Raw genomic sequence first — 26023 nt, forward strand, 5'->3', positions numbered from 1 at the left:
ACGGACCGTTGTTTGCCAAGGCATTACTGTGTCGTCCCTTCTAATTGCGTCGGCAAACACAGCGCGGTCGCGGCGTGTGTAAACGTGGCACGATGGCCAAATGGCGTCCCCGGAGCACCCATGACGGTGCACAGGAACTTCCACAACCGTTCGTACCGATCCGACTCGCGCTCGAAATGGGCACCCGCCGTGGTTCCATAATTAATTCATAAGCCCACCGCAACCGATCGCCATCAAATCGACCGGCGTTCTCAGCGCGTTCTACCAAAACGGTACGACGACGACGACGGTTCGATGTTGATGATCATCAGGATAATGGCGAGTGGTGAGGCAGGCCTAGGTGCTCGTTAGGCGCTAAAACGGCGCCTCAAAATGGCCGCTCGCTGGTGCGAAGAAATCGCGACTCCACGCGGCTCACGATTCTTCGCGGCTAATGATGGGAAATTTTGGGATTTATTTTTAAACTCTCAACCGCAGCACCTTACCCGGAGACTCCAAGGGGGGGTCTTAAAGTTTTAAAGTGTGTGTTTAAGATCATACTGTTGGCAACTCGGACGAGATGCTTCATTTGCCGACCGATTGGCAACATTGAGGTGTTTCGGTTGATGAAGCAGACTGCTGATGGCGAACTCTCCGATTGGCCGGTCGTTCGAAGGTCGAGATTCGAGGGGCTTTTTAGCGCTGAAGAGCCATCATAATGGGGCGCACATAAGTCGCTGGTTGAAGAAGCGCGAACCACTCGCAGGAGCATCGGCATCCTCGATCGGCCCACAGTGGGTTAAATATACACTGTAAGGTGCCCAAATAATAAAAGCGTTTCGCAAAACTAACACTACAATCGCAGCACTCGATCACGATCGTGACACGCCACAAAAAGTTGCACAATCATGCACAGTGTACCGGGGCCGGTTCTCGATGTCAAGTTTGTATTCTTGACCCCCGGAACTCACCGCACGCCACCGCAAAGGTCGTCCCGTCCCGCGCTCGAGAGCCGCGTCATGCTAAAGGTCATCGCCAGCGATCGCGAGTTGACAGTGCGCGAGGTGCAAACGATCCAATCAAACAGCGCACGTAACGCAATTTCGGTGTGCTGGTCGATGTTTGCGGTTTGCATTCGGAATTATCCCATCAAACGGTGGGCTTTATCGGGCTTTGGCAATCTGTAGTGGCCCAAAAAATCAACAAATCGCTTCGCGACGTGAAATATGACACCCCGTCGCGTTTGGCGAAGGGGTGCCCGTTGAGTGCCCACTTCAAGCAGTACACCTGTCTACTACGACCTACTACTGTGCTGTACGATCCGCGCCGAGCACAGTCGGCGCGTCGGCGCTGATGGGATCGAAATTTGTCTGTGAAAACCCTACGGCCGCACACAACACAAATTAATATTCATGAGTTGGGTTTGTTTGTTTTCGCTTTTGTGGCCAGGTTGTGGCAAAAAAGTGGAATCGATCGATTTTACCACGCGACACGCGGTAGAACCGGCGAAGGTTTGGCAAACATTCCGCATTTAACGGCAGTGGGGGCACTGGTGACCCTGACGCGGCCAAGATGGCCTCACACACAGCTTCTTTGCATAAGGGGACAGAGAGTGATAGTACACAGCGCACACCGCGCGGCCGAAAATAAAACGATCTTTATGCAAACCACCCAAAGCCGAGGGTTCGTCGCTTCCCGCGGCGGCGGCGGCGGCGGCGTTGGAGTCTTTTGTTCGTTTCGCTGATAGCGCTCCGCTGGGAAGGCACTTTTGTGGCCGATGCTCATTACGTCATTCGACGGGCATCACAGAGGCAAAATATTGGTTCTGGGGATTGTCACGCCCGACACCTGACTTTGGCCACGAAAATACCGGCCCCCGACAGTTTACGGTGGTCCTCGCAGGCGATCGGTTCGAGAACGCTCGCTCGGGCAAGTGGTGTGTGTAACCTGTTTCCTGTGACCACTGGCCCGGCCCCAAATGTAGGTCAGCTGACGTGACGCGCTCGACGCGGACAAAGAAAAATATCTCCCATCCCGAATCATCCCGCAAAACCATTCATCTTACTTACCGGCCTCCGATCTCCGATCGGCCTCCTTTTGCTCCATCCGCAGATCCGCAACACACGCCCGCAAAAACATCGCGCGCCACCCCGCTGCCCCCGGGACCGATCACTTCCGTCACGGCGGTGCCAATCATCGTTCCACGCCCCAGGACCTCGGCTGCGTAAGCCGGCAACCACCAGCGCCACCGCGGCCGCTTAATGATACGATATCGGGTATCTGACCACCGCGAGGGATGTACTGATAGCGCATAGCGCAGCCGGCCAGCCAGCCAGCATTAATCACCGCAGGCCACCGCGGGCTGGTGCAACGAAAATTGGCACACGATCTCCACTCCAGAGCAGCAGCAGGCCCACCTGGCCAGTAATCGCACCGCACGAAGCCACACCGGAACGGATTGGGGCCGAGCCCTAGAACCAGCCGGGGAGCGGGGGATCGCCACGGAGCAACCGGATATATGCCGCACGTCGGGCGCCGCCAGGATGGGCAAGAACTCACCGGGGACGCCGAAGAAGTGTCGGCTGATACTGCAACAATGTCTCGCGATACAGCTCACCAAACCGGGCAGCCCGCCCGAGGACTTCTGGATGTACGACAGCGGCTACACGATCTTCCAGGTGAGTTTTCCCCACCCTCCGGAATGGGTGTGGCGATCGGAAGATTGGTTGCACGGCGACGGCGCTGGCGCTTGGCGCTTTTTCGTGTGGCCGTGGGTCGTCCGTGTGATTATCGACGATTGGCGCGTCCCCGTTTTCGTCGCCGTCGAGCCAAAGCGCAGCGCAGGGAAACAATAATTATGTTCCCTGCCCTTCGGCCGGGGCCAATTTCATTTGATGGCACCATTTTAAAAGGCGGCCAGTTAAGCCATTACCCCCCGGGAGCTGCCACAAAACAGAAAATAATCAATTTTTGTGTGGCCAATTTAATTGTTATTAAACTGGCCATATCCCGTGCGATCGTCCGCGATGTGGAACGTGTGTCAACAACGTGCGAAGACACTTTCACCTTGACTTGACTGCTACATTGTACCGGAGAAGCACCCGTAAGAGGCCGTCTATCGGGAATGCAAATCTCTGGCCAAACACGGCACGGACGTCGTTTAGCTGTCGTGTTCGAATCGAAAGTGATCGGCTCCGAAAGGGAAGTGCAGTGCAGAATGCACACAGAATGAGTTATGCAATCCGGTCTCACTGGGGGAGGCTATTCTTCCCCCTCGGAACTCGGGACCCCCTTCCGGCTCGCCCAGCCACTAAATTAACCGGTCGCTAGGCGTTAGTTACAAACGGAAGGGCCTCGCATTCTTATCGGAGCTCCTTCGTACTTCGAAACCTATCTCCATGCAACATCTCTCGTCGCCGCCGCGGAAAACGGAAACCCAGTCCGCGATCCGTCGGTGCGATCGCCTCTGAGATGACTGCCAGAGAAAAGAAACCACAACAAACCAGAAACGGCGACGGCACTCGGAACGGCACCTCGCCTAAGTGATCACTATTTACACACTTTTACATGCAATTTAATGCGCATGCCGGGACACACACCGTCGACCGTCTTGAGGAAGCCGTCTTGGGCTTTTTTCTTTCGCTTCGCGCACCGCTTCGAGAGTGGTGCTGCTGCAACCGGAGTGCGCTTTTCTAATTGGACCGTTTGAACCCTTGCGCGGTGAAGGAACCGCCGGAGCGCCGGTGGGAAGCCCTTCACGCGTTCCCACATAATTTTGCTTTCATTTCAACCACATGACCGGGTCTGAGCCCGGCGAGAAGAAAGTATTCGTGAAGCCGTTGGGACACCGTTTTAGGGTTTCCCGTTGGCCCGCCCGGTGTATGTAGATCGATCAAGCAGCTTGTTGGAGCTTCACTCAAAGCGCGACACAAAATACTTGATCCCGGCGAACGCGAACAACACTTTTAATTGAAACGATTGCACGCCGCCGAGCGAGGGCTCAGGTGACACAATCATCGTCGCGGCGTCGAGTTCATGTCGTACACTTGTTTTTGTCGTTGATTGATGGCATTTTTTATTGCGCTTCGCTGTGGGTCCAGCACAGCACAGAGTTGTACAACCCCCGTGCTTCTTGAGCCCTCGCATCGATGCGGCGAAAGGGCCTAAACCGGTCCCGGACGGCCGGGGCGATCATTAATTTTTCTCACCCGTCTAGCGTCAACGTGAAATTATCTCACTTTCCGCCAGCCGGGGTCGATTAAATCAATCGGACAATTAAAAGCGGGAATCAACGATTAATCTTCCGCCATTATGCTTCGGTTCGTGCCTCCTTCCAATCGTGGCTCCGGGGCTCCGGGAGGAACGGTTCTTAATCCCATCCGGAGCCGGGAGAAAGTGAGCGGGAACCGTTCTAGCGCACGATAATTTAGCAATCGATCCGCGCGCTGCAAATAATTACTCGACAAGGCATCTCAATCTCTCGGGCTCGGGTTCCGGGGCCTTTATTTGCGCTAATTTGATTCGATTGCTTCACGCTCGGTATGTCAATCCGGGGCGGAAACGATGAAAAACCGCGGCCTCGTTGCTCGATTTCATGCCTATTTTGCCGGGCCGTGGCGCAAATTAATTAGCCCCCTCGGTGGTGGCGGTGGTGCTGATCGTTGTCGTCGTCGTCGTCACCGTTGTGCAACGCCATTTTCCGCGTAAAAGTTGGCCGGCGGTTGGCGGAAAAATATTCGGCACCGATCGGTTCGGCCGTTACATCGGTTTGAAATGAACATTTAACGACAACACAGCGGCCTGCCGGTGTTTATTTAATGCGCTTTCGTGGCCATTTCTCCAACGTGGGCTCCAACGTGAAGTCAATTCCAACAATCGACACCCACAGGCCATCAAATAAATCATCATCCGAGTCGGGTCGGGTTTTCCCGTTCGGGCCACGCGCGCAAATAAATACACCGTACTTGAGGCGAAACGAATTTCCAATGACATCACTCGGCCGTCGGCCGTGTTGGAACAAGTGTTCCGCAATTCTATCGCCAAACAGTGACCATCACAAACAGCCGTCGGCTCGGGCTGTTTGAAGTGTCCAAAACGTCTTGAGATTACTTATGACTCACAGCTGTGAACGACCAGCAGCGAGGCGGCAGCAGCATAAACAACGGTGCCCGTGGCATTGGGAAACGGGACCCCAGGGGGATGATTTCACCCCTACGGATCGGAGAGCAAACAAATGGTACTTCGGCCATTGCAGAAAGGGGTGTGTGAAGCGTACTGGACACTGTGTCCTCGACCATCGCAGCGCAGCCAGGGTTTTGCTAAATACCAAATTGGCCAACGGCGGAAATAGTGCGCCGGGCGAACTGTCATTATTGATTTTTGGTGTACTTCCGTCTGCTCGGGCTCGAATTTGCGGTTTCCGCATACACAGACACGAGCGCGCAAGATTTTTCTCGACCATCGACCGTTCAGTCGTTTTCTTCCGGTGTAATCCGATTGCAGGGATCTCGTTCCCTTGGTCTGCAAACCGCTGTTGTTGTTGTGTTTCTGCCAAACGACGGATCCCTAGCGGGCGATTTGTTGCTCGCCGAGCATAGGGGGAACGGCCCGTTCGAATGTTTTCCTTTCCCTCCAGTCATGTCGCGAGTGGCCTATTCCCTTTAATGTTGAGCGAATTAAATGCCGCCCGGTGATGGTAATGCACAAGGGATAAAGGATGCCAATGAGATTGATTGTGGTGAACATTGGTGATGACGGCCAAGGACTCACACAAGGCTCCCCGCGAAAGAGTTGTAATAATTTATTTAATTTACATTAACTCCTTTCATCGAAGCAAGCACTGTACCGTGTTCACTATTTGATGAAGAGAAGTGCCGAGTTCGCTCCCTAATTCGGCACCAGTCGAAACCATTTTGGCAAACCACCAACCAACGTTTGCAACAACAGCAGACCTTAACTATTAATTCCATCCGCAGACGTCGGCTACCACACGGAACCGTTTGTCTCGACAGTGAGTCCTTCCACGCTGTTCGCATTGGCGCACATATGTTGGTATTTTCATTCCATCCGGGTGGCGAGTGGCCACCCCCAGCCAGCCAGCCTCGATGCTGCGGTCGCATCCGGTCGAAAGTTTCCCCGCCGAAGGCCGGGGACGAAAATCGGCGTTCATCATCGACTCCACTGCTGGTCCGGGAATACTCTGCGGGCTGGCTCTTAATTCGACTCGACACGAGCCGGCAGATTAAATCGCCCTTTTCTTGGGCCAATCTGGGGGGCGAACAGTGACGAAACTGTTGGAATGCTTTTTATTTGTTGTAAATCAATGTAACGTGATAAGTGCTGCGGTCACACGGAGCGAGACACCGTTCGTGCTGCGAACGAACGTTATCTAACGACCGACGTGGGGCGAAAATTTGGGCACGCACTGTAATTGCCACCGTGCGGCAGCCGTTCATTATGAATTCAAATCACATCCCATTCTACATTACATCATACCCGAGATCCGGGGCGGGGGCCACGACAGACCGGGACGTGCCACGTGGAGAAGCGTTTCCTGTGCCTCGTGCCTCGACTACTGCCACCTTTAAAGCTACACGGCACGGCCGTCGGCCGACCGACCGGGGGTTCCGGAGCGTCCAAATGTCTTTATGGCTATCGTCATCAAATCGTAACATATTATTTTGATGTCAATTCGGCCGGCCGGGAGACATATAATCATTCACACGGGCGGGCTACGGGCTACGAGATGGAGCTAACTTCCGCTCGGTCTCCAAAATGATGATTTTTATTGATTTTTAAATTGTCACGGATTTGGCACCGTCGCGGCATTAAATGTTCACGTTCAACTCGATTATTAATACGATTTTTAATAAATTGAAATATTTAGCAAAAATATATTTAAAAAACTCCTCTCTTTCCAGAACTTCCTGTCAGCTAACCTCCAGTGCTGGTGGAACGCACCGTTGGCGGCGGCCACCAAGGTGCTGAAGTACCTCGGCCACATCGCGCCCGGCATGCTGCTGATAACGGCCGAACCGTGTGCGCTCGAAATCATCCGCAGTGCCTACGCCCGCAGCGTCCTCAAGCCACCGGCCACCTATCTGATCAGTTCCGTCGGTAAGTGTCCCCTGCCAGTGCGAACGTCCCTGGACCCGGAGTAAGAGTTAATCCCCCGTGTCATCCGCCGTCACAAAATCCCAGCCCAACCCAATATGCTTCCGACGGGAGCACGTATCAGATTATGCGGCCCCTAATACGGTTGCGCTGAGTATGCCGCATTTTTACGGCGGCCACCTCAATCGGTCTTTATGACCGGCCGTCGTACGGTCGGCATCATAAACCCGGGCGCATTAGCATACGAAGCGAGCGCAACATTATTTGATAATAGATATGAGCCGTTTAAGGCCGTTTGTTTATCTTCTACGTTTTGCTGGCGGTCGCCGGGCATCGGTTTCCAAGGTGGGCCACCACCTGGCGGTGCCGGAGAGCTCAGAGAACTCAAGCCTAGAAGTGATCGCGGGAACGCGCTTAATTGAAGATTAATATTTATGGACCGCATCGCTTCTTCCACGGGCTTCTCGACGTTTCAATCAACGGTGCACCGCATAAAGGTTAAACGGTGAAGGTCTCAGGTGCTTCGTAAACAATCCATTCGAACCCAAAAGCCGCCACGAGCTGGGCGAGAATTGACTTCATTCACGGGTGCCCGGTTTCGTCAGCTTTCTCCTGCGCTAATCCAGCGTTTAACGCGCGGGGCGGGCTCATTCACTTTTCACCCTAATCGCGGCCGACAGCGCCCTCGGCCGCCAGTGATTTTTGTCAAACCACCGCGCGTCAATCAAGCCGGACGTGCAACCGAATCTTTTCGGCACCGCCAGACACGCCATATCAATGGCGATCAATCGATGATGCTGATACTGCCGATGACTGAACTTTCCATTTCCGTGAGGCGCTGGTGCGGCTCCGGTAGCCATCGGCCATGAGGATTACACGTTTACAACGGACCCCGGCGGAACTTACACCTTGGCCCTAATAGCAGCACGACGGTCCGTGTGCGTGTTGGCCACCAACCGAAGTGCCTAAAACAAACAAAAAGCTGACAGCGCGGCAGGAGCAGGGCGCCGAAGTGCGTGCCCTTGTCCTGCATCTGAATGGCGCGGGGTATCACGGAACACATTTCCCCGATCCAGCGATTGACACCTCGCGCTACTGTCACTCTCCGAGTCCGAAATTAAGTTGCCCGCGCTGACCGGAGGCCGGAGGTGCATAAAAAGGAGGAGCATAAAATTAAAGCAAATAAACGGCACACGGAACTTCGGCTGCCGATCACAGACCGGAATCCGGACCAACCAACCCGGGTGGCCGCTTATCTAACCCCCGGTGATCTCTCGGTTTCGCGCTGACAGCAGCAGCTGCTCGGGGTCACAAGATCTTCACGAGTGCTAACCCACGGATGCCATCTGCTGGACACTGGAGCTGGCGACGTCGACTGAAACACGGACCACGACCCCTGATGGAGCCGATTAAATCGACTTCTGACGTTTCTGGTTATTCAAATTAGCACGCCGCCCGTCGGTCTGCCGGGGTCCGTCCTGGGGAATTGGATAATTCGATGAAACCGGGCACCACGGCCCGCGCCGGGTGCCGTAACCTCTGCCTGTTGCCGCTCCGACACGACCGTTTAACCTTTCTCCACGGTGATCGGAAATCGCGCCAAAGCACGATCATCACGTTTAGCTTCGGGTAAACGGGCGACGGTAGCTGCCCCGGAAGCCGCGCTGATCTCGCTGGCTGTGGTCGCTGCCGACTCCCGACCCTATCGCGACGTATACTAATTTTTCCCCTATTCAAAGCCTCCGAAACATACGGAACCGCGGGACGGAACGGAAACCGAGAAACGGAAACAAAAAAACGTCAAGACAAATTTGTTTACGACCACCGAAAACATGTCCGAGAGGCTACCGAGAGCCGCAGCAACCGTCAGCGGGGAAGCTAATGAAGTTGTTACAAGATGATGGATGGGAGCACCGTGATTTTTTGGGGAGTTTTCCTGTGTTGTGGCAGTAATGATGATGAACTGTCCGGGGCCGGGATTGCACAAGGCAACCCGACTGGCGGGCGACAGATTTCGAAAGCCGCGCAGTTCGTCCATGCGGGTCCCCCAGAGACACTTGTCGCACTTTCTACGGGAGCTTGCTTCCGATTTCGCGCCCTGTGTCACTGCGCCAATGCCAGCGCCCAGACAGCCAGGCTGGCGGGACGAGCAAGGCCAAGGCCCAGGGAGCTGCTTTTTGCGGCTGCCCGAACGAACGCACGGCACACACACTAATTGCTCCATCATGTGGCCCATTAAGGCCCAGGGGAAGGTCTTTCCGCCGCCGTGAAAAGGGAAAGCACATCGCCAGTCAGCGTGCGCCAACTCCAAACTCGGGCTCTTCAATCCCGACCTGAGACGATACTAATCTCTGGGGGTTCTCCTTGTTTCTCCTACAGGTGACATCGACGATTGCATCGTGACACCGATCGTGCAGACACAGTTCACGCCGCTCACGGAAGCCCTCTGCGATGTCATTATGGAGCTTACGTCCCAGGGACAGTCGGCCACCGTCGAGAACATACGGAATCGATTGCGCTCCAGGTAGGTGGTCCCGCGGGTCACCCACTGATTGTCTCACTCAAAGGCCCCCTCATTTTCCCCAGGTTCACCCACATGCAGCAACCGTCGGTGGAGGTCATCTACGACACGCTCGTGCAGCTGATGCAGGAAATCAAAATCTACCAAACGTCCAAAGGATACTTCATCGTCACACCGGAGTAAGTGGCCACTGGCCGATGCTTGCGCTTGCGTCCACCGTACTAACCACATTCGTCCACAGGAAACGGCGCAACAAAGCCCACCACACGCTGGAGTACTCGGGTTTCCCGGGCGACCTGGATCACTCGGGGTCGAATGGCCCGGCGGTGAAGGAATCGAAAACGCTGCTGATGAGCAGCCACGAAGCGCTCAGCAGCCTGTACGGTGAGATATCGACTGAACGGGCCGGCGACCAGACCCACCAGTGCATCCAGACAAACCTGGCCGACGTGATTTGCGGCGGCAACCCGAACGACAAGATCCTGTACGCACGCCCGACCAGCGGCATCGGCAGCAGCAAGTTCCGCAGCTCGTCCTTCCCGAGCAACGGCAAAACGCTCGAGCGGCGCCACAGCCTGCGCTTCTTCGGTTCCTCCAAGCGCCTGCAGCGATCCTCCTCGACGCGCAGCCTCTCGAAGAACTACGCCCAGACGATCGGGAAGGACGGAACGGTGACGGTTACGGGTCCGGCCAATGGCGCCACCGGTACAATGGGCGCTCCCACCACCGCCACCGGTACGATCACCAGCGAGATGCCGTCGGCCACACTCGATGCAAGTAAGTGTCCACACTCTGGCCTCGTCCACGCACTCCGCTGCCTCTAACCGGCCACACCTTCGACCACACACAGAGAAACAGGCATCGTCGTCGTCGCAGTCGCTGCTGTCCCGTATCTTCCGCCGTAGTACGCGCTCCAAGAGCAAAACGAAGCAGCTTGAGACCTACTCGGCCCAATTCCCGCCGCCCGAATGGTTCAACTCGAAGACCACGCACCTGCACAGTGTCGGCACCCAGACGACGGACTATTTGGTACGTTAGCGACGGTCTGGGGTGAGGTTCGCAGTTCAGGGTACTAATGCTGGTCTTTCCCACTTGCTTGCAGGACTTTCCAATCAAGTCACGCCGTCTGCTCAACTCCACCTTCTACGACAGTTCGGACGTGAGCCAGCGGTCGCTGTCGTTGCCGCGCAGGCGGCAACACCACCGGCGCAACCTGTCCAGTGAGTCGACGTTCTTCATCTCGTCCCGCGACTGTTCGCCGGTGCGCCGTGGCAAGAGCCCCGCCTCGTACTACTGTGGCAGTTTGCCGCGATCGATCCACTCGACACCCGGCAGCGGTTCCGGTGGTTCGTCGTCGTACTACAAAGCGTCCCGCAGCAAGCAGCTTACGTCCGCCGATCCGCTACTGCACGGTGGCAGCAATCCCGGCCCGGCAAAGTTGATGGAACACCACGCTGGTGGCCGCCCGGGTAACCATACTAGTCGCCACCCGGCTCCGGGCAGTGGTCCGTCCAGTATCGACAGCGGCAAGATGACGTACGTTACCACGTCCGGCCCGTCCAGCTTCGACAGCGAGAAGCTCTCGTCCACGCGCACCAGCACCCATTCGAGTCTGGAGTCGCACGTTTCCTCGTCCACGATCACCACGGCCATACAGCAGCAGGCGAGTCCGGCCAGAGTATTCGAGGCGAAGCCACCCTCGATCGGATCGGCCTCCAGTCCGAGCAGATCGGCGGCGAAACCCTTATCATCGCCCGGAATCGGCACCGTAACGACGGTAATGACGACGGCGGTCGCTTCTTCTACGACGACCAAGGCAAACAATAACAACCACAACAACATTAACAATAACAACAACAACAGTTACAAGTGCTTCGAGACCACGTTCGGTTACTCGAGCACCGGCGGAAGCAGCAAGCGCACCTCACCGTCATCAACCGTCAGCAACAGTAGCAGCAACAGCAGCAGCAAGTCAACCACACCTTCGGGAGCGCCACCACCACCGGGCGGCGGCCATCGCATTAGTCTTACCAAACCGATCGACCACCTGGCAGCCCTCAGCGAGTCGTTGCTGCAGTTCCGGCTAAGCGGAGAAGCCGGCGAAAACCGAACCCCCGACAGCTCGCTCTCGGGCGACGGCACACCGGTGATCCGCACCATTCCGATTCAGACGGATCCGGCGCCGACCGGCACCATTCAGGAGCTGAACCGGTACAACAAGAACAGTACGATGAACAACAGCAAGGTGATGCAGGGCAGTGCGCCACCGGTACCCAACTTTTTCTACAAAAACGTGCTAAAAAACATCCAGCACGACAGTAAAAACATCTGCGGCGATCTGGCGACCGAAAAAACGCGCTACGATGACGATTGGTGCGGTGGAGGTGCGGGCATCGGAGCGGGCAGCAACCTGCGCCGCTCGAACTCGGAGATCAAGAAGCTCAACTCGAACGTCGATCCGCCGCCGAAGCACTACACGGGCCTGTTGGGCAGCCCGAAGCACAACGGAACGTCGTATCACCGGCAATCACCGCTGCAGCAACAGCAGGAGCAGCCCGCGGCACCACAACAGCGCAGCGGTCTGATCGTGATGAAGAAGAGTCTCTCGGTGTCGAGTGAACCGAACCTGCTGGGCAACGGAGACACGGGCCGGTCGCAGATCACGATACTGGTGAAGGAGGAAAAGAACGGTGGCCTCTCGCAGGGACCGGCCGGTAAGGACCGTGCCGGCGGTAAGCCGGGCGCCGAGCTGGACCGTCGGTTCAGCTTCCAGAGCCGCGACGAAGCGGCCCCGGAGCTGCTCGAAGAGATGTACGAGTTTCCCAGCCTATCCGATCTGAGCTTCAACTTTACGTCGCTGGCGGCGCAAAAGATCCTCCAGGGCGACGCCAGCCTCAACAGCATCGACACGCTCGTCGAGCTCAACATCAACCAGGAGAAGCAGCAAACGCTGATGCGGCTCAAGAACGATGCGTGTCTGCTGGCCGCCGCGTCGGCGCCGTCCACGGTCGTCGATGCCGGTGATTCCGGCCCCAAGGTGATGACCGACTTCGGAATGGTCTAACACAGATTAGCCTTCGCATACACAACCGGAACACACACACCCATTTTAAAGTGCCAATACTTAGGAGCTTACGTTTCACGTACGCGGTAGCCGGGACTGGAGGCCACCCTCCGGCGTAGGGCGCAGCGTAGGTTAATCGTTTGCTCTTTAATGTACACAGGAGATAGAAGCAGCTGGCATTCGCCCGAGGTTCCCAGAACACTGGGAACCGCCGATGGCTCGTGCCGAAGCGTCGTGCATCGTCCGCGGTGGACGATGGCATAAGTTTGTACATTCGGTTTTATCAATATTATTATACTTTCATCCTTTACTGTGCATTGTAGCCGTTTTTTAAGGGTCACTGAAACGAGCTAGATAGTAGAGAGGGCCGAGAGCCGAAACGGTCAACGACGGTTGTTTGTCCTGCGAACGTTCGTTGTGCGAAAAATTCGGTTGACCGCCTGTAATAAAGACAAAAGCATTCTTATAACAACCAACCTTGGCTCGGAATTGCCGGTCAGCATTCTCAGAGTGTTTCTTTCAGTGACAGCAAAGAAAAAACTGACCCATAATTGCATATTAAGAGGGCTTAAATTGCAGCTTAAGCTTTTATTACTATGTATCACTAACACGCATATTGGGTAGAAGCAGCAATAGTCTGACGAATAGCTACAAAACACCTTTAACGGTTAATACATGCTATTCTTTGAATTCAGCGAAATGGCGATGGCGCGGTAATGGATGCTTCCAATCCTAAAAGTGTTACGTAGTTCAAAAATTCTCGTTAATCTCATAGAAACGTCCAACTATCGACTCGATGCCTTAGTTACCACGGTAACTGTTACCACGATCACCGTAACCGAAGTTCTGGCCACCATTTCCGCTACCCTGGTACTGCTGCCCCTGGTTACGGTTCCCGTACGGTTGCGGTTGGTTGCGACTCATCGACGGACCAGCTGAGGGTCCACCCCACGCCCCAGAATCAAAGTATCGGCCACTGCCTTGATTGCCCTGGGGCCGATAGTTGCCCTCGTTCCGGAATGAACTAGTTGCGTACCAGGTTCCTGCGTAAGATCGTTCGCCGTCCATACCGCCGTCTTCGTTCCGGTCCAATCGTGGCTGCTTACGGTACTCCATTGGATGCGTTCCATCCCAGCGCCCGCCGATCTCAAAGTCTCCGGATTGGAAGCGACAAAGCTCGCGAATCACTCCCAGCATATTGGCATACTTCGGTTCCAGCGATTGCACCTCGTCCGGGTTTTCCGAAATACGAATCAGCAGTGCCTGCAGTGCGGGCCGCAGTGCCACGATGAGCGCGGCATCGCACGGATCCATCTCGAGATTCAGCCACCCATCGAGCTGCACCTTCGTGCCGCCGAGCCATTCGGCCTTCTTGCACCCGAACAACAGCAGATGAATGGGAGCGACCATCGACATCTGCTTACAGGACACGGCACGCGTGCGAATCTTCTCCCCAAACACGAAGAACGGGTACGGGAAGCTGCTGGATTTTGACGACATGTTTCCACCACAGTTAACCGACGTCTTGTGGATGATGGCGGACTTGGACTCGGTGGTCAGCACGCGTCTCCGTTCGCGATGGACGCACACATTCGGGTAAAGCCCGACGCACAGCAATGCAACCGCCATCTCTAGGGCCGGATCAGGATCTTGCGCATCAAACTGCTGGTACTCCATCGAGCACGCCGGAAACCCGGACTGGTTGAGATTATCGAGCAGCTGACGCTTCGCCTCGGCTATCGTACGCAACGTCGGCAGCTGCAGACCCTTCCAGTCGCACAACCGAATCTCGGCCTCTTCCCCTATGGCGCGCTTTTGGCTCCACATCTAAATCGAAGTCACAGAAAAGGTTTAGTTCCACATCAACGGGGGCTAAAAAAGCGGCAAATAACACTCACCCCAAAGGCCATCAGCATCGCAACGTAGTCCGAGTACATCCGCCCGGCAAGGGCACGCTGGTGCTGCATCAACCGACGCTGACCGACGTCGAGCTGAAATATCTCCGAGTATGTGCTCGAGTAAGCGGCCATCGTGGTGACCGGGTCGCACAGACCGAACAGTGTGCTGAGCACCATCATCTTGCCGAGGCGCGGTTCAATTGGCAGACGGGCCAGAATCCTGCCGAACGGCGTAAGCTTCTCCTGTTCGTCCAAACACTTCATTTCCTTCAGCAGCACTTCCGCTTCGATAACCGCATCCAGCGGCGGCGGTTCGATTGCCTTCGAGAGGAACTGGCCAATGCCACCGAGCCGAAGCAACTTGATGCTGAGGGCCAGCTCGTGCAGTGGTGTGCGGAACATTTCCGGCGTCAGGTTTTCCTCCAAACGCCGGAATCGTGCCTGCGAGCAGAGCGTAAAGCACATGCCCGGGCTGACACGTCCCGCGCGTCCTTTTCCTATTTGAGGGGAAGTAAAAGAGGGCAATTTTAGACAATTTAATAAAGCTCGACGAGAACAGTAGAAAAGCATAAACAGTACTTACTCTGCTCCAAATTAGTTTTCGCGGCCCAAACCGTGGCATAGTTGGTCATGTTGTTGTGCGAGGTGAAGAGCTTCATGCGCGCCTTGCACGCGTCAATCACGTACACAATATCGTCGATCGTGATCGAAGTTTCGGCAATATTCGTCGCCAGGATCACCTTGCGCCGCTGTCCGTAATGATCGAACACTTTGCGCTGATCTTCGCGCGGTAGCTGCGAGTGCAGTGGCAAAACCACGAGATTCCCGCCTCGCGACTGCAGATGCTTCATGAGCGAAAAGATCAAGTTCCAGCCGGGTAGAAATATCAGAATGGCACCGTCCGGCCCGGTCCGATCAATATACTCGACCAGTGCATCGATCAGCTCGAACGATGTTTCCTCTTCATTCATCATCCCCATGGCCATCTTCGTGCTGGCTTTGTACCGCTTCTCGTCGATCTGCTGGTTCAGGTTGGCGCTTTCCACCACCTCTCCGTTCGCGCCAAGCATCACCGTGCCACCATCGTCACCACCAGCACCATTGCCGGGCAACAGATCATCGGTGTCATCTTTCGAGCGCTTCCGCTTCGGGGCAGCGTTCCCTTGCTGGGGCGGTGGCATGAAGTTTAGCAGCTCAATGCAATCCTCCAGGAAGAACTGCTTCACCGGAAACGTGCGCCCCTCGACCTCCAACACCGGACAGTCGCCAAAGTAGCGCGAGAATAGAGTCGTATCGATCGTAGCTGACATCAGAATCACGCGCAGGTCCGGATACGTGTGCACCATGTCGCGCAGCACCACCAACAGGAAGTCGCTGTTCACGTCCCGTTCGTGAATTTCGTCGACAATGACGTGCGACACACCGCGCAAACCGGACTCCAGCTTGCGCAGCAGCACACCGATGGTGCAAAACAGTATCGAGCCATACGGACGCGGTAAAACGGTATCGAAACGCACCGCGTACCCAACGCTCACGCCAAGCGACTCGCACCGTTCGTTGGCGATGCGCTCCGAAACACTGACGGCACTGATGCGCCGAGGCTGTGTGACGCACACGTTACAGTACGCCCCCTGGCCGGAGTTAACGTAATCCTCCAGGATGTACTGACCGATCTGGGTCGTCTTGCCGCAGCCCGTGTTGCCCCGGATCAAGACGACCGAAAACTCGTTGATCGCCGTCATGATACGATTCCGCATCGCTGCGATCGGCAGTTTACCGCGCTTCACGATGCTCTGTTGGAGCGCCTTATCCTCCTGGAGCCGGGTGCGACTGTCACGCAGCAGGTCATCACTAAGCTGGTCGAGGGTCGCCGTCGAAAGGTACCCTTCGTCGATGTTACACGCCGACCAGGCGTTCCAGTTCGATTGGGGTGGCGACCACGGAATGACCGAAGACGGCTGCTGCAGGTTCAGCGTTTTCGGCTTACGATGAACATCGTCCGAAGGGTGCAAAAGCATCAGGGGGCGGTCTTCGCTTACTTCGGCGTTGGTCAGCTTGACGGGCTCGATCCCGAGCTCGCGTAAACTCTCGTGAATGCGTTGGGCCAATTGATTCTCAATGCCCACCCGAAACGCGGCCATTTGCTCCGACGACCTTCAGCCACACGGCAGCCACAGAATGAAAACGGGGGATGGATTGCAAAGCTTGTAGCCAAAGGACCGGGAATCAGTCGGGAGGTGTACTTACTTGACGCTCTTGATGGAACCGTTGAACGCCTCAATTACACCGAGATGGTACAGTTGGCGAATGACCGAAAGCGAGCAGGACTTGCTGGCCGACTGCTTGTTGGAGCCGGACTCCCGGCCCGTGATGTTGCGGTTCAGCTCCTTTACGTAAACCGTCAACTCCGCAATAAAACTCCTAACATGTCACGGGGGTCACGATAAATTAAACGATATTTTGACACCCCGAACAATAATGCTGGCTCACCGCAGATGTTGGCGACTACAGCTACTCCCCGCGTCCCGCTTAGCCAGAAGGTACTTTTTCCAATCATCTCAGTCTTAGTGACGCCACTAGGGACCAATCGTCCCGCTACGATCCACGAGGAAAAGAAAGGAGCATAATGTAACCCTATTAAGGATTGGACTCATGGCACACTACAGTGCGAAATGTTTGTAAGCGATTAGCAAAGTATGCATTGACAATCGTATCATATGATTGCTCTTTTCTTTTCCCCGGTTTGGCAATAACGGCATAATTTGGCGTATTTCGAGATGATTCGAAACTGTACTCAACTGGCCTTCCGAAGTGGTTCTATGCAGAAATTGGTGTCCATACACACTGCCGTGCGATCGAAGACCGCAGTGTGTTTGGGCCCAATTTCATGCTCAATATTTTCTCAGTTCAAGAGTGCTCTTCTTTCCACTTACTTGGCATGATCCGGTCCGATGGAAATGAACTTGAACTCCGATTTGAGTTTGTTAGCCTGCATCCACTGATTCAGCTTGGACTTGGCGTTCTCGATCGTCCAATTGCCGTGGATCGAAGCGTTCACGTCCAGCGACTCCGCCGCTTCCATCTGTTCCATGTTATCCTTTTCGCGCCTCATATCTTGCAGCGACGGAACGTACGGTCGGTACGCCTGGCCAAGGTCCTGCGGCACGAAGCCCTGCATGAAAACGTTCTTCCGTCCGGGCATCTTCTGAGCAGCGCTAGCACCGGCCTGGTTATCGTTGGATCCGCCATCCGTAGCATCCGCGGTGCCAGATTCCGCGGTAGCATCCTTTGGAACCGTGTCCGCGGGTATTTTTCCACTACGCACCAGATAGTTTACGAAATCTCGGGACGCATTCTTTTCCGAGTCCTTCTTGGTGGTTGAGTTGCCCACGCCAACGTAGGTTTGGCCCGTGACACGCAACTCACAAAGGAACCGTTGACGGTGCTTGGGTCCTGTCGGCCGTACCTCAAACGAAGGCTCGGCAGCGTTCTTCTGGCTCCAGATCATGAAGAAAGACTTGATATCCATCTTGCGGCAGCTATTCGGATGATTTCTATGGACGATGGTGCCGGTTTTCCCGGGTTGCAAAGCGTACTAAGCGAGGAACAAAGAAAGCGTTCGTTAGTTTCCTGGTGGAAAACTCTTATCACTACGCTGCTCACAAAGTTTAAAACTTGGGTAGCTTTGCTAATGGATTGATTTATCTTTCGTGCAAAACGCGAGGGAAAACGTTTTTCTGGGCACACACACACCGTTCAATGTTCACACACACACATGTTCAATGAATGAAAATAATTTGACAGCAAAAGTGATCTCAACGTCAAGGTAACTAGAGAGAAGTGAGACAGAAAAGTTCGTATAAAGCCCCGTTTACACGTAGCGATATATCGTTGCAATGCCTTGTATGAAACCAATTGCCACGATATATCGCTACGTGTAGACAGCAAAAAAGGAACAAATTGCTTGTATACGACCAGATTGGCAGATCAAAAAAATTGAATGCGCCGAGCATCAATTTCGGTCCAATCTCCATACATGTGTGCGTGTGCTGACGGTGGATAGACATGTGTGCGTGTGTTGATGGCGGTTTGGCATGTTGTTTTGAATGTTTTTAAAGCAAAAGTTTAACGTGAGAATAATGGCTTCGCTTTAAAAGCCATTCCCTTGACCACCGTGACCGATTAGTACTCTTGGTACGTTCTATTTTTTGCTTTGTAACCGAAACGCACAATCCAAAGGCAGACAACACAGTGTTTCTTCCATGGCTGTTTCCATGACACCGAGATCTGCGATTGCAAATCGCAACGGTACATCGTGGCGTGTAGACGCTCCACCTTGGCTGCGATATATCACTGCGATTAATCGATACAAGGCATTGCAGCGATATATCGCAACGTGTAAACGGCGCTTAACAGTTCGAAATGTCAAATGTCAAATGTCAAATTTCATGTTGTTAGTAAACAACACACGGTAAAGGTCTGCCGTGTCTACCGGTGCATCTATCATCACGGATTTTTCATACAAGGTTTGCTGGCCGTTTGAACGATTCCACCGTTTGTGTTGCTTGGTCCTGGAACATCGTAACATCCACGTTGGTCTGTGTGGCGGTGCTAACGGCCTAATTCTCGTTGGCTTTTGGTGGCATGGTAACGTCACTGTGGATCTGAGAATTCACGTTAGCTCCTCGCGGTAGCTTCGTAGCTAGCAACTCCTCATAGCCGTGCCGTTTTCGCTTGGCGTGTGTCAGCAACGCTTCTCTCGAGCCAAAGTCTGACGGGCAGTGTGCGCAGATGAAAGATTTGCCGCACGATTGTTGATGATGCTTCAAAAAGTAAAGCGTGGCGAATGATTTACCGCAGTCCGTACAGACAAACGTTCGCGCTTCGTGAACCTTCGCTTTAGACTTCGAAACGAAAGAAAGTGCCGTGCATCATTCGGCGGCCCCAGAGGCGTCTGAAAGTAGAGACAGTTCTGCCAAGGATAGTAGAAATGTTTGTTCACGTTCACGGAGTCTTTTGTCGTCGGTTCCAGCTTGGCAGCAGTTTTGTGACGCCGTACAGTGTGCATCTGCAAGTGAGACGGATTGTGAAACACCGCGGCGCAGTTCTCGATCAAGCAGCTGTACAACTTTTTGCCCAGAATTTCTTCACGAGACAAGTAGACTTTAACGGTAACTGGCGCAGTCTCCGGGATGTCCATAATGAGTGGTTCCAAACGAAAAATGGTTAACTAGAACGGAGCGCCCCAATTAACCTTCACAACAGAATACTACATTCAAAGTGATGGGGGTTGTTTACAAACAACGCAATTTACCTCTTTGCTCACGCTCAGTAAACCAAGAGATCGAAGAAAGTGCTTAAAGTTTCCATCCCGAAGTGCATTCGATTGGTAGCTTTCGATCGGTATCATCGGTACGCCGTCCTTGATTTCATCCTCGTCCGGTTGCTGGTAGTCCTTTAAGGCGTCGGATAAGCACTCGATGACCCATTCGATGCTTTGCTTCATGGAGTTTCCCATGGTTGCCATTTTTTTTCTGGACAAGCGATACATTCAACCGTGTACTGACCGGTGGTAACTCGTAATCGCATTCGTCACTGGTGCCACCATCGCTGCTATAGTGGCCGTGGTGAGTTGGGTTATGAGATGAAACTTTTTTAGCAGGCCTAACTTCTGTTTCGTCCGCTATCAAACCAAGCGCAATCATTTGCTTGACGATAGCCTGTCTGGTGAATGTTTTTTCGAACGCTTCGGCAATTATCCGCAACACGTTCTTCTCCAGACGATGCTCCTCGTACAGTAGCTTCAGGTTTTCTATTCGCTCCACAACTTGGCCTGTTTCTGTTGATTGATGTTGCTTCGTTTGGTGGGCGCCTTGAATATAAGTCCCAGCTCCTTAACCTTTTTGGTAACTGCTCGCCGTGTCCGTGATTTGTTGATGATGTTGTCCAGCAACCAATCAATAACATCTACAAGTTTAATTTCAATTTTAATTTTAATTGAAAGTGATTTTAACACCTTTTATTCCAGTCACCAGAGTTGAAAATGCCCAAACGCAACGTAGCGTTTATCAAGCCAGAGGAGCCGAGCTTTTTGAAGAAAATGAAGGAACAGATTGGCTACAAAGAAGGTCCTTCGGTAGACGATAAGGTATTCAGCACAACGCAACCTATTGACGACGCGTAAGGGCAATGATAAAGTATATTTTCTCTTTGTAGCGTGAAGCAATAGAAAACTACTCTGATGACTCAGATGACGAAGAGAAGGAAGACGAAAGACCACAAGTGGTGGTGATCAAGGAAGGTGATCTTACAGAAGCAGAGGCCGACAAAGCCTTTAAAGGTAACCACTAACCGCTACGGCTCGCTTAGCGTGAATAAGTTTAAACTCTTCAACGACCACTACTTTCAGAGGAAAGTGAGAAGCCGGCGGATTTGAGCCAAAAAATTGTGTTCAAATCGAAGAAGGCGAAGCTGGATAAGGCGGACGACAAACCAAAAGCAGAGCAAAAGAAGCCTAGAAAAGCCAAGGATAAACAGCACAGCAAACTTTCCTTCGATGCGGAAGATGAAGAAGATTAAGCGTATAAGGGCCGTTTCATTACTAAGCCAGAAGGGTATACTCAAAAGCCGCTGATTCCCACACAAATTGTACATATTATTCCGTCGACGATTTATTTTATGCCCAAAATAAGGTCAAAAGAGTGAATACAAATAAAATGCCAGGTGGCCTAATTCGGGTCAACCCACTACACGCGGAGGGCAAACGGCGGGTCCGACAGCGGGTAGCTAGGGGGATTCGATCGGCAGAACAAAATAGTTACAACAACGAAATGTGCGAAAGAGACCGCCATGTTCGGGTGGTTTCTCTCGCACCTCCCGCCACCCTCCCTACCACTTCCGCCCGCCAGACCCATGCCCATCGTTGACGCCATTTTATGTTTGCACATTTTCTGACAGTGAAAGGCAAACATAAAATGAAGTATTGGCTCAAGAAAGTCCTGCGCAAAACGAGCACGATCTTACCGGTTGATCTCCCGAAGGACTTCGAACACGTGTGCACACCGGTGAGGCCCCGGTAGTTCCGGTTTTCGGGGAAAATCGAAAGCGAATCCCAATTGGTGGCGATATTTTCGAAGCCAGTGAAGAAAAGTCACCCCCCAAGAAACCGCCCGCGTCCTCCCCCCGCCGCCCCATCGAATTTCTGCTTACGCTGCGACCTTCTTTTGGCCCCCGCGCCGTCTTTCCTTTTTGCCGCCTTCTAGTGGCTCTCTTCAATTACTCGAGAGCGCTCTCGGCGCTCTCTCGCTCACAGCATTTTTATACGTTCGTTTAGTGCCCATGGTTGAGTGCTTCGTTCGTGCTGGCAAAGACGGGCATCTACGCCAATGAACTGTTCACCTCGGATCGGGCAGCAGAAAATGCATACTGCCAACAAATTTTGTGGCCTGTGCAAAACATTGCCTGCACCGACCGGTCGTGTGCATTGTGCATCGTGTAACGGTGTGACGAAAGCGTGTGCAACACCGAACCGGAGCGTCGTGAACGAACCATTGTAAACGCACGCGATAGACCTGGCGGTAGTGTGTGTTGGTTCGAGAGAGCTTTGGCTCAGCTGCTCAATTTAATTTGGAGCCGACCGTCCGAGCAAACACGCGTACCGTTCGTATCGCTACGCGTTATGCGCGATTCCTAGTAACGGGTTAAGAAAGTGAGCATATACTGAAAAGTGTAGGTTAGAGCGTTCCGCCGGCAGCTAGATCGGTTCGCCGTGCGTGCGTGCCGTAAATTTTTCACCGTTCGCCCGTTTGGTTGCAGTTTGGTCGTTCTGAAAAGATTTCCCAATGACACTTACCCTCTGCGATGGGATGGGAAGGAAAACGGTTTGCACATAGGGCCCCGTGTGCGTGCGCGCGCGTGTGTGTGTGTGTGTGCCCGTGCGTCTGTGCGTCTGTGTGCTAGCCACTAGGACCCGATGGTGTCCATTCTACGAGGGAATTAAAATGGGAGCAAGCTTATGACCTCCTCTCCGCTGTGTACTCCACTCCTCGCCCACCACTCGCCCTGCCCCGGTCACTTCCATCGGATGGCATGTGTGTGCTTAAAGGGTTAGTGTTTTTTTCTTCTTCTCTCTACTCCTCACAAAGCAAGCAACGACAATGGTGTGGTGTTGTGCGTGTGGCGCGCGTTAGTGTGCGCGCGTGCGATTCGTAGATGTATTGCAAGAAAAGCGTCACAGAAGTAGGGCAGGGTAGGAGTGGAGCGGGGTCGGTGCGGGGTGCCCCCTCGCACACACTGCCCACGGTTGGTTCCCACAAAACGCTGATCCAAGCGACGGGCGGGCGAGCAAGAGATACCAATACACGGAGAGTGAGAGGCAAGAAATGCGCGAGTGAAGCGAAGAGCAGTAGCACTGTGTTTGTGTTTGTGTGCACGGGCCCCGTGTACGTAGTGTCGGTAGTGCCCACACACAAGCCCACCGCTTGACAGGAAAAAAGCGGTGGAAAAAGAAAAAGATGTGGAACGCGCAGGGGGAAGTATAGGTGCGGTGGTGCGCGTACGTGTGTGTGTGTGCGTTCGTGTGCCTGTGCTGCCAGTTGTTGTTGGTTGTTGCTGTTTTCCTTTGGCCGCAGCAGGCAGTGATGCCATCGTTCGGAGCAGGTTTATAGGCGCTGGTGGTGGCGTGGTGTCGGTGGGGAGCAACAACACCGAGCGGTGGAGCGTGTGCAATGCGGTCGGAGGCAGGCGTGGTGGTGGAGGCAGATATTTTCCAAGCAAATCCAATATGGCGCCCGGAGTGGTGGAAGGGTAGAGAACGCAACTGGAACTATCGTGTCACTTTCCGTGACACAGAGCGACACTTTTCTGTGAACCACAAGCGCCAAACGCCAAAACAGCTGGAAGCGAAGGACAAGGTTGACGTGAGCGCGCGCGTGTATGGGGGAACATAAACACAGCCGGCGGCCAGTAGTGTGCTCTCGCGGATTTCGGAGTAAATAATGGGGTTTGACCGGCGGCTTTTAAGGCGCGCGGATAATCGAAAGTGGTGGTGCGCGCTGTGACAGCGAGACCGAGTCACGCGGAGCGGCGTGCTCGAGAGCGGACACCGTTTGAAAACAAATGAAAACTGGTGTGCGTACGGCCCATCACCGAGACCGGCGCGCAAGAGAGAGAGAGCGAGCGAACTTTTTGCGGGTTTCTCTTTTTCTTCACGCGAGTTTTCCGCGTGGGACAACGGGCGAAAAGAAACCGCGTTTCACACCCGGTGGTGGTGGCCGTTTCCTCTTGGCGGCTGGCTGACCGGCCCCGGAAGAAACCCAAATTTGATACGCGCCGCGCGCGCGGTACAATTTGTTTACGAGCGCCATTGGCTGTCACCCGGCTCGCGAGAGAGCTTTATGTATGTGTGCGCGCGCGAGCCGCATGCTTCTCGTGGGCTGGTGTGCGTGAGTGGAACGAAGCGGTTGGTCGTGTGCGTGCCACCGTGGTCGCTGTTTATTCTCTTTCTCTCGCGCAATTCCCCCGACACGGTGAACGGATCGGTCACTGTCGCGCGGAGAAAAGCAAAACATACCGGCCGCGGCTCATTAATGAACGGCGGCGGCCCTGCTGTTGTTGGTGTGTTTTCGTTCGGTACCCGAATTTTATGTGTGCAAACTGCATATTGATTGCATCCTTGGTTGCTTTGCTGCCGGACTGGCCAGCTGGGAAGGTAAACACATCTCTTACACGCCGCTTGATTGTGTTCTCTCTCTTTTTAGTAGTCACCTGTAAGGATTACAGAATATTGGTGCTGTGTTCGGTGGTTTGTGGACGGAAAACATTCACTCGCGCCCCCCAATGTGAACAGCTGTTTGGCTGTGAGAATCTAAACGTTCAAAGTGAAACATAAAAACCGAACGCTTTATCGCTCTCGCGCCATCATTTCGTCAGCAACCAACCTATCCTTTCACCAGTGCGGGGCGATAGACAGGGTAAGTAAGCCAAGCGATGCGGTGTGTTTATGATTGCTTTCCATTTGGTTCTGCCGCATTTTTCCAGTGACGCTGTGATTTGATGGTTCTCAAGAATGATGGGCGCACGCAAGAAGCACTATTGAAGCGAACAATCAAAGTAACCCTTTCCACTCGTCACCACCACTGTCGATGAACACACAGAAATGGGTTGTCAAAATCGATTTGTTGAACGCTGGCAACACTGCCCGCGAAGCGCTTCTCGAGGGATTGAAGGGGACCATATTTTAGGTTATGTTTGACTCCGCGGTCGGGAGTATCTATTACTCTCGTCGTTCGGTGCGGTCTCCTGGCAAGAAGTTTTCGGATTCGGTGTGAATCATTCGTAGCCAAAGACGGTAGTTGTCCGGTTCAATTTGAAATATCTTGCACACCACAATTACCTAATGACCACCAAAACCTTCTTACCGTATACTTGTCGTGGCCCCCAAACAGGACCCTGCGGTTTCGTCGGAGAATTGCTCTCACTCTCTCTGTTCTGTTTCTGAACATTCTTCTACTCTTCACTTGTGGCCGACCCGAAGGAAGGTCCGCGCGCGGGATCCTTGTGAGGACCGGCAGGAAACCTTGTACCGCCGTCGTCGTGTTCCCGACAGGCGCAAACCGTACCGAAGAAGTGGACCCTGGCGCAGTCTGCCGCGCGTCCGTGTGACCCACGGGGAAAAGAGAGTGGCCTGGCTGGGAAGGGTAGAAAGCGGGAGAACCCGACCGAAACCGAAAGAGAGAACGGGACACACAATGGCCACAGGTTCATATGAAACAGAAAAAGACAGAGAGAGAAAGTGAGAATGAGAGAGTGCGAGAGTGAATGGCGACGGCGGCGGCAAATCGGCAAACTTTCCGTCCGCTGCTGCCATACCATCATATCTCGTCGACGACTCTCTTGTTGGTGGTGTGTGGACCAGGAGTCGCGCGCGTAGGTGCGTAGGAGAGTGGCGGCAAAGGAAGTCGTCGGTAGCAATAGATGGGGAGAGACGATCATGTCGCACGTGGGATGCAGTGAGGAAGCGAAGACGAGCGGGCAGAGGAAGCGAGGGTTCCCAAGCTCAACCAGGCGCACGCGATAGACCTGGCGGTAGTGTGTGTTGGTTCGAGAGAGCTTTGGCTCAGCTGCTCAATTTAATTTGGAGCCGACCGTCCGAGCAAACACGCGTACCGTTCGTATCGCTACGCGTTATGCGCGATTCCTAGTAACGGGTTAAGAAAGTGAGCATATACTGAAAAGTGTAGGTTAGAGCGTTCCGCCGGCAGCTAGATCGGTTCGCCGTGCGTGCGTGCCGTAAATTTTTCACCGTTCGCCCGTTTGGTTGCAGTTTGGTCGTTCTGAAAAGATTTCCCAATGACACTTACCCTCTGCGATGGGATGGGAAGGAAAACGGTTTGCACATAGGGCCCCGTGTGCGTGCGCGCGCGTGTGTGTGTGTGTGTGCCCGTGCGT

At 54.0% G+C, this 26023-nt stretch overlaps 3 protein-coding genes across 4 annotated transcripts; 2 read left to right on the forward strand and 1 right to left on the reverse strand.

The window, feature by feature from the left end:
* The first annotated feature begins 2463 nt into the window (after positions 1-2463).
* LOC128277698 (formin-J) lies at positions 2464-13112 on the forward strand. Its single transcript, XM_053016197.1, has 7 exons — positions 2464-2657; positions 6900-7095; positions 9472-9616; positions 9679-9792; positions 9855-10390; positions 10464-10642; positions 10716-13112. Exons 1-7 carry the CDS (start codon positions 2523-2525, stop codon positions 12675-12677), a joined length of 3267 nt encoding a protein of 1088 aa, XP_052872157.1. The 5' UTR covers positions 2464-2522; the 3' UTR covers positions 12678-13112.
* Positions 13113-13317: 205 nt separating this feature from the next.
* On the reverse strand, positions 13318-18308 carry LOC128268959 (dosage compensation regulator). Its single transcript, XM_053006278.1, has 7 exons — positions 18239-18308; positions 17509-18170; positions 16823-16996; positions 15681-16729; positions 15159-15626; positions 14576-15072; positions 13318-14504 (listed from the first exon to the last, which is right to left on the reverse strand). The coding sequence occupies exons 2-7, from the start codon at positions 18102-18104 to the stop codon at positions 13479-13481; spliced, it is 3810 nt and encodes a 1269-aa protein (XP_052862238.1). The 5' UTR covers positions 18105-18170; positions 18239-18308; the 3' UTR covers positions 13318-13478.
* Positions 18309-19034: 726 nt separating this feature from the next.
* LOC128268147 (uncharacterized protein KIAA1143 homolog) lies at positions 19035-21286 on the forward strand. Of its 2 annotated transcripts, none has more exons than XM_053005170.1 (4): positions 19035-19101; positions 20604-20723; positions 20792-20915; positions 20985-21286. In XM_053005170.1, exons 2-4 carry the CDS (start codon positions 20619-20621, stop codon positions 21152-21154), a joined length of 399 nt encoding a protein of 132 aa, XP_052861130.1. In that variant the 5' UTR covers positions 19035-19101; positions 20604-20618; the 3' UTR covers positions 21155-21286. The 2 variants fall into 2 exon arrangements, with proteins under 2 accessions (XP_052861130.1, XP_052861131.1); XM_053005171.1 differs by lacking the exon at positions 19035-19101 and adding an exon at positions 19656-19746.
* Positions 21287-26023: the final 4737 nt, after the last annotated feature.

Source organism: Anopheles cruzii, chromosome 2, assembly GCF_943734635.1.
Source record: "Anopheles cruzii chromosome 2, idAnoCruzAS_RS32_06, whole genome shotgun sequence".
Lineage (NCBI taxonomy): Eukaryota > Metazoa > Arthropoda > Insecta > Diptera > Culicidae > Anopheles > Anopheles cruzii.